Source organism: Falco peregrinus, chromosome 1 (assembly GCF_023634155.1).
Source record: "Falco peregrinus isolate bFalPer1 chromosome 1, bFalPer1.pri, whole genome shotgun sequence".
NCBI lineage: Eukaryota > Metazoa > Chordata > Aves > Falconiformes > Falconidae > Falco > Falco peregrinus.
In genome coordinates, this window is record NC_073721.1 from 87987378 (window position 1) to 87995838 (window position 8461).

The 8461-nt window shown below is 51.1% G+C and overlaps 1 protein-coding gene across 2 annotated transcripts in view; it reads right to left on the minus strand.

The window, feature by feature from the left end:
* Nucleotides 1–4087, minus strand: part of CCDC88C (coiled-coil domain containing 88C) — a 102121-nt gene extending 98034 nt beyond the window's left edge. The window contains exons 1-2 of one of the 2 annotated variants that reach the window (XM_055802407.1): nt 3507–4087; nt 3295–3395 (exon numbers count right to left, since the gene is read on the minus strand). In XM_055802407.1, coding sequence (XP_055658382.1) covers nt 3295–3395; nt 3507–3566 — 161 coding nt within the window. In that variant the 5' untranslated portion in view covers nt 3567–4087. The remainder of the gene's footprint in view (nt 1–3294; nt 3396–3506) is intronic. The other variant, XM_055802416.1, reaches the window with a different exon arrangement.
* Nucleotides 4088–8461: the final 4374 nt, after the last annotated feature.

Consider the following 8461-nt stretch of genomic DNA (forward strand, 5'->3'; position numbering starts at 1 on the left):
AGGCACCACTACTGAGAAATAAGCAGTCCCTGGCCTCCTTTAAAAAAAGCTCTTGCTTTGTTAGGAATCACCAGCAAAGCCCAACAGCTGCTTACCTACCAACCACCTCGTGGTCAGAATCTGCCCAACCCCAGGCTGGATTCCCTTCCTCCTCTGTGCCTGAGCAAACTACATGTTATTCAGGGGATTCAGGGCCAGCGTTCCTGGAGGAAGTTCATTTCTGAAGAGGATGGAGTAACAGTACAGCCTTATTTTCACCTCCTGTCACAAAGCCAGGAGACCCCTGGCAGGCAGGAAAAGAAATAGATGTCACATATCTCTCTGGTGACACAGCTGCCTTGCTGATACAAACCCACCACCTAAAAAACATTGACACCACAACATCAAACAGTTTGGATACTCTCCACCCACTCTTAAGTTACCAGACAGCATTCGAGCAAAATCCAACCTATTACAACAGAAACTAGAGGCTGACTGAACTTGTATAGCCCACTCACACCTCAAACAGCTAAAGCCTTACTTTCACTAGCAATCTCCACTCAACGGGTATATCTGGATTTCTTCACACATCCACCTGTCTTTTTGGCCATGGATTAAAATCTGCTTAGCTGCAGGACAAATCATTTTAAATAATGGAATTCCCAAGAATTTAGCTTTCAAAATATTCACTAAAAGAAACTTGTTGATCTGTTGGGATGCAAGCTCATATGCCCATGTTATTTGTGTTCCAGTGAGCAGGCAAGGACATTTAACCCAAAACACTAAAAGCAAAGTAACAAATGAGCGAGGGCACAGCTATCCACACCAGGAGCCCAGCTCTTTCACTCTGCTACCCCCAGCTCTCTGCCTGTGCACGCATCTGTGCTTTCAGGCAATCAACACCATCACCACATGGCATATCAAATTCTCAGATTTATCAAAGGCCCTTATTTAATACAATTTCAGCAAGAAGAAATCTCAAGCCAAGCACTCTGACTGACAGTCGTCTTCAGGGACCAGAACTTCAAAAACCAATGAGCAAGCATTTTAAAACACACATTTATTTTTTCTATTCTGAAAGCTTTGTGGGGCAGAAACACACCTTGCAAGGCTTTCCTGATTTACAGGCAAGCAGTAATTGCATTGCAATTTCTAAAGGTTAAGTTAGGAAAAAGTGAAGGTCATAGTCAGCACCTCTCCTGAGCACCTTGCTGGGTTGGGATACATACAATACAACTGTAATCTTTCATAAAGCTCTTGGCAGAAAACTTGGTTTCAAGCTCCTGAGACTCCATTAGCAGCACTGCCAAAGCTGCCTAAAAAGAGGGGGAGGCCTAACTGCGTATGATGGGACAGTTTCCTACTCCACATTGCTTGTGCTTCCCCCGCTTCCTGCAACTCTGCTGGCAGAGATGGGTTGGAGGTTTTTTGGTTGTTTTGGTTGGTTTTTTGAGGGGTTGTTTTTTGGGTTTTTTTCGGGGGGGGGGGGGGGGGGGCGGGAGGTGGTGTAAAAAAAACCCCGAAACACCACAACTTATTTACCTGTCTGCTTAAGGCCAGTAAACATGCCAGAACATTTCTCCAGACGCATGATATCCAAAAAAAATGCCAACTAGTGTCACTGCACTCCATCAGCCTATATGCTTGTCTTCCTTATTTCAATGATATCCTATCATTTACTCCTTGTCCCCAGAGCATTGCTATGTTGCTCCACAGACTTCAATAATGTAATGTCTCCTTAGATATATTTCGGTGGCCAAATAAAAAACATTTCAGTTTGCGTACACCACCTGACAAAACACTTCTCAAATACATCACTCTTAAGAATGCCACAGTAATTCAAAAGTTACATAACTTCAGCTTATTTAGTAACAAAAAATCAAGAGCGACTGAATATCAAGTTCATTTTTCTCATTTTGAAATAATAAGATTCTCTCACATGTTAGATAAGACTGGTAGTTTAGTTAACCTGCAGCAGACTCAGCTGCAGCCGTTCCTGGATAGTTTGGTAAGTTATCTCCATGCCAAACACAACGATCATAAATCAAAACCTCATTTCTCACATCTTGGGAAGCTACAAGTCTGGATCGGAATGCTCATACTCAAGCCTAATTTGAAGAGAGTTATCTTTTTGAAGTGTAACTACTCCTTGAGAAATGGTGGAAATTGTCTTCTCTTTACATCAGGCTTCCATCCTCACTAACATTTACCACCACTAGCTTGGTATCTCCAAGTGGGCCGACTGATCTGGACACTGTTTCAAATCATGCATCTCCACTAGCTTCGCTAAATTCTAGTTCACAACTTCTCCATGTTAATAACATCAAAGCAGAAGAAAATCTTGATTGCCTTTTCAGGTGGACTAGCCAGGTACCAGAAGATAACAAACTTGCCAACTTGAGTGGGTGGGGCACAGGCTGCCAAGATTTTTATTTTTTTTTTTTTTTAAGTTAGACTCTAATATTGAATTCTTCATTTAAGTGCTTGGACTTGGCCTGACTGCAAATCACTGGTCGAGCTTCAGATTGATTTAATTCAGTTAAAAGAGTGTAGTGACAAAATGGAGTGATTCCCAAAGTCTCCTCCCCTGTAAGTCAAATACTTCTCCCTACAAACTCTTCTACCAGTCACATTTCAGAGTATTTAAAAGCAAATACAGAGACGACAGAAAACAGTCAGGATCTGCATGCAGAAGACCAGCAATGGGAAAGAATGTGGTTAAAAATAGTACAAGTTGATCGATCAGCAATTAAATGTTACAGTATTTTCAGTGTTTGCTATTTTAACCTTTTTTATAAAGTTTCCTCAAGACATCTCCTCACAGTGCTGCCCGAAAGAGGTATCGCTGAACTCGGTGGGGTTTTTTCTTAAATTTTGTATTTAACATGAAAGTTCACACGAGATATTTCAGATGAAATCCTCCTAGTAAAGCTTCATATGATGAAGTACTGTCACATACCTTCCCCTAAAGCATATATGAACTGCTAGGGAAAAGTAACTGCCTGGGGGGAAAAAACAAACAAACAAAAGAGCAAAACCCCACATACCATTAACAACCTTGAAAAGTGTTAAAGCAGGTTTTACAGAACTGGATTAGGTTTTCTTTTCTTTCGTTTTTGTTAAATTCAAAAAGCAACCAAAGGAAAAAAAAAAAACGCAAACCGGGAGCTTTCGGGCCCCCCCCGCCCCCGGTCCCCCCAGCCTGGCCGCCTTGACAGCCTCCCGAGCGCACCACAAAGGCGCTGCCCGGCCGGGGGGGCGGCACGCCGGGGGGACACCGCCGAGCGCCGGGCTGCCACCCCCCTGCCCACTCACATTTGCAGCATGATTTTGTTCAGGACGACGCCATCCACTAGGTCCATATAGACGCCGAGATTGTCCTCGTCCCCGCTTCCCAGGGCCCCGAAGGTTTTCACCTGCCGGGAGGAAGGACAGCGGGATTGGGGGGATGGCGGGAGGGCCCGGCCGCCCCACGCCGGGCCACGGCCGCCCCGCCGGCAGCCGCCCCACCGCCCCGCTCCGCTCACCCAGGTCACCAAGGGGCTCTGCAGGAAGAGCTCCAGGAGCTCGGAGACGGTCACGTCCATGTCGCCGGGGCCCGGCTGGCGGCGGCGGCAGGCTGCGGGAGCGGGGCCGGCTCACTCGGGAGACAAAGGCGCGGAGCCCATGGCCCACCGCCCCGCTGCCCGCCGGGCTCTGCCTACAGGGGGAACAATGCGCGGCGGCTCATCGCTCCCCCGCCCCCGCGCCGGGGGGAGACGCGGGGCCGCTCGCCGCCGCTGCGGTCCCTCCTCCCGGCAGCAACAGGCCGGTTTCCACCGCACCGCGCTCGCCCTGCAGCCGCAGGAGGGGCCGCGAAGGGGGGAGGGGGGGCAGCCGCCCGAGGCCGGGAGCGAAGACGCGAGCTCCGGTGGGGCGGCTCCGTGAAGCTCCTCTGCACCGCTCCGGCCGCCACTGCGACGCTACCTGTGGCGGGGCGCGCCCTGGCCCCAGCAATTAGACCCGGGCCGCGGTAGCGCCATGACGGGCACGGCCCGCCGCGAATGAGAGGTGCGGAGAGGGTCGGCGCCGGCCAATGGGCGGCGCCTCTGGGCGGCCGCGGGCGGGACGCGTGCGGGGCCGGGGCGAGCTGCCGGCGGTTTCCCGTGCACTGCCCGACCCGGCTGCACCAGCCTGTAGCGTCTCCCGGGAGCGGCCGCCCCGCCCCGCCCCCGCGGCGGCTAGGTCCCCGGGCCCAGAGCTGAGGGGGCGGTGGGGGGGGGCCGGCGCCGCGGAGGCGGGAGGCAGGAGCGACCCTGCTCTGCCCTCGGGCTGCACCTCGTTCCCCCGTTTGAACCGAGGTGGCGGCGCGGGCGGCTCCGGGACCGCGCCGCGGGGGGTGAGAGCTGCGCGCCCGCTCGCAGCCGTCGCTCGGAGCCGCCAGGCTCTGTGCGCTCCTCCGCGGGCAACGCGGGTGCGGGACGCTGGCGCGCGGCTTGGAACTTCCCGCTTTAAAAAGCGCGAGAGTGCCCGCGTGCCGGCGGGCTGCACGGGGCGCGGCGGGCTGCACGGCGCACAGCAGGCACGGCGGGCTGCACGGGGCACACAGCACGCCCGCCGCGCCAGCGCCCGGTTGCAGCGCGGTAGCGGGAAAGCCGAGAACGGCGGGAGGCGCGACCTGTTGCGTGCGCGCCTGAGGCGAAGCGCAGCGAGACGCTGGCGGGGCCCCTCAGCGCCGCTTGCCCGAGGCGCGGCAGCGTTACGGGTGTCGCTGTGGGCGGCCTGTGCGGCCCAGTGCCTTCCTGCGGGCGCGGAATCTTCTCTGAGGGGACAGAAAGGAAAAAAGAACCCCAGGTAATCTGGGAGATATCTGCCTCGTTTATCTCCGGCTTGGCGTAAATATCGTTTATATGTATGTTTATATGTAAATATATATTTTATGTATAAATATATGTGTAACCTAGGCATAAAGCCGAGCCGTTGCGCGGTGAGGTTCGGCTTTGTCAGGACCGGCGTTTGGCGGCGTACTTCGCTCCTCACAGGCGCAGCCATCGCGACACCGCTTCGCCTCCCGCGCGTCGCCCTGAGCAGGCGGGCGGGCCGTGCGTGTCTGCGGATCGGCTGAGGGGCGGACATCTGTTGTTTTGCCCGAGGGACCCGAGCAGTTTGCAAGCAGTCTGTCCCCAAGCGACAGCCGCCGATGTTCCTCGCCGTGGCCTGTTTGTCCCTCTGAGGGGCGGTGTTAATGACAGGCTCCCTGAGGATCCTGGTTTTAGGCAGCCCTGTACGTATCGAGGACCCTGCGCCTTCTGGTAGCATCGGTCACCGATACTCCGATACAGGAGTGAGGTCGGACTTCGTGTTTGCTTCTGACCGGCTCTAAGAGGGCAGAAAGGGACACTTGCCACCACGGGAGAGGGTGCTGTGTGCCTGTATGGCTCCTCGGCTGCCCCTGCTCCCCCGCAGCCCCTCGGGTCCTCCCGGGTACCCCCTCGGGTCCGCCCGGCGGGGGAAGCTACTGCGTGCTCCTTGAAGAAAGCAAGAGCAGCCCGGGTTTCGGGCTTCTGATTTGCATTTGGATGGATACCATTATTGCACGGGAATGGCCCTAAATTAGCTGGTGAACTTGCTGTTCGAGGCATGCGATTCAGTTTTAATCCTCAAACGTGTAGACCGGGGCAGGGTAACTCCTGGCTGCGAGCTGGAGCTGCCCACGTGAACTGCCGGTACAGCTGTTTTCCTATGACTGACTTAGGAGGATATACCGGGAAGGTACAAATAGCTAAATTAACTCTTTGTTGTGCGAGTCGTATAGTCCAAACATTTCTGAACCTGGAAAGAAGGAAGGTTTGCAAGGGAAACATCTGTTGCAGTTGGAAGGAGAAACAGGTAAGGTTGTGAGCGCAGCAGCTGCTGCTCAGGTGTGGAGATAGAAAGAAGGATGGTTAATAATTTCTCAATTCGGAGAGATGGACTGCTATATTTTAACTTCGTGAAGCCTTATGATCTATTTTGTGAACAGATTTCATTAAATAAAATTTTATAAGCTGTTACTGCAGTACTTACAACAGAGGATGGGTGTGTTGATCAACAGAGTCAAAAGAAAAAGAACTGAATCTTTGAAAAATATATAGTCCCCTTCAGAGAAGATGGAATACAAATACAAGAATGCTTTCCTAATTTTCACAACTTGGATGCAACTCATTTGTAGGAGTACACCTCCACAAACTCCTGAAATGAAGCAACATTTGCGTGGTTCAATCTAGGTGTGCCAGTAGCGAGGTAATCAAAAGGGAGGGCACATCATGGAACATGATTACAAAACCCGAACTTCCTATCCAGGAAGTCCTGCTGGGGATGCTATTAGGTGCCAAATGCTCACACGATATTCAACGGTACTGTCTGCGTTACAGAAAATGTTTGGCCTCTAGCAGTAGCATAGCAGGTACTGGAGGTGCAGCCACAGTAGCAGGACTGGGGATGGGGATAGCGCTGGGGACGGCGATGCCGCCGCCGCCGCCGCGGCGGGCAGGGGCCGGGCGCCCTCTGCCGGTCGCGACCGATGTCGCAGGAGGCGCGTCCCGCCCGGGCCGGAGCGAGGGAGAGGGGGCTGCGGCGGGCGGCTGCGTTCTCACCTCGTGCTGAAAGCACAACGGCAGGAAGTAACACTTGCCGGTTGGAAAAGCGGTACCACTGGCCTAGCGTGTAAAAACACCGTTAAACTCTTCCAGCACGCACACGGGGGAACCGAAGTGCTGCCAGGGGTCTGCAGCCCCTGGCTGAAGAGCTGGAAGGCTGCAGGCGGTGCGCTCAGTGATGCCCAGCAGCCAGTCCTCTGAAGTCCCTGTGTCTAACCGCTCTTTTGGGCCACACACTTCTCGCTGGCCAGGCAAGAGTGCTGCATGCTAGTAAACCCTGCTGACCTGAAGAGGAACAAGCCCAGGCTCGCCCTGGAGCCCTGCAGAGTTCAGCCTTGGGTGCACAGCACGGGCCTTGGGCAGGGCAGGCTGCCCGCCTTGGGCAAAATCCACACTCTGGCCATTAGACCCTCAAATTTATATACGTTCGGCGTTTTTTCTCCTCGGTGATTCTGTATCATACCATTGGTCCCAGCGAGGCCTATAACTGCTTCCTCTATGTTCTCTCCAAACTGTTGCTTAGCATTCACAGTGTGAGCACTTTTATTTACCCACCTTGTGTTTCACCAGAGAAGTCACTTGTAAAACCTCGCCTACCTACAGTTTAAGTTCTCATTTCTGATGGTATTTGAAGCTGCTGCTTTCCCACAGCAGACAAAATAAAACAAATGCCTGTGAATATATCCAAGAAAGTTCAGATCCAGACATGTACATGCAATTGCATTTGGAAGCCATGCTTCTTACAGTAAAGAAATTATGAAAATTTGTAGCATTTAATTTTAAGGTGATTTTCAACAGCTTTCTTTTCATACCATTTTTATACAGTCAGCTTTTAACTAAAACCATAATTATCAAATAAGTAAGAAGTATCAGAACAACAATTTAAAACATATACAAAGGTACAAGCAACTAAGGACACCAGGATGTTTAATGCCTCTGTTGTCATCATGTGTATTTCTAAAGCAGTCTTCACAGCCACAAAGCACTCAACTCTCAACAACAGACCACAGAAGGAAATTTCTAAGCTCAAGCATTCCCAAATGTTCCTTTAGGCTGACTGTAAATGGCATGATTCACCTCCCTCAGACTGTCCCCTAGCAACGATTACAACCATCAACAAAGCTCCACCATTCTTCTGCTGTCTGAAGTGTAAGTTGCTGAGGGATAGGAATAACAGAATTCACGAGGTTACAATATGAGAGTTAAACTCATGGTAATCAGAAAAGGGCTTTTTCTCCTCCTTTGCTTGGGACTGTTATTAAGTAGCTTTCTTCTAAATATGACTCTACTGCTCATCACCCAGCTTCTCAGCTATGAAGCAAGTTTACTTTAAATAGACTCTGAAGCTGTAAACAATGGGTGCCAGGAAAAAAAGAAGGTGGCCGGAAGATAGCTTTGCTCCTTGCAATATCCGATTCTGAAATGCTGTTTTCAGTATAGTTCATTTTGTTTGGACAAAGGTGATAAAGAAAGTGTTAGAGAAATTTGAATGAAAATGAAAAGAAACAAAACTGTATGTGCTAACAAAACACACACAAAGCCCCAAAAGTATTTGGTTATGTGCCTTCGACCCATCTGAATTGGGGCAGGGGGGTGGGGGGATACTGGTGATTTAGGGTGTCTGTGTGGCTGGTATCTGAAAGAAAAGATTCAAAGAGAAACTCACATAAAACCCAGTGTTAACCTTTGGTACAGGACAGGGTGTTCATTCAGCACTGAAATTAAGCCAGCTGCGTAGGCTCCTGATGAGATTAACATAATACAGAATCTGAAATACAAGGAGCGAGTTTGGGCAGAATATCTCATAATCATCTGAGTTCATAGATGCAGAGTCAAATACACGAGGCAAACAATAAAGTTAATAC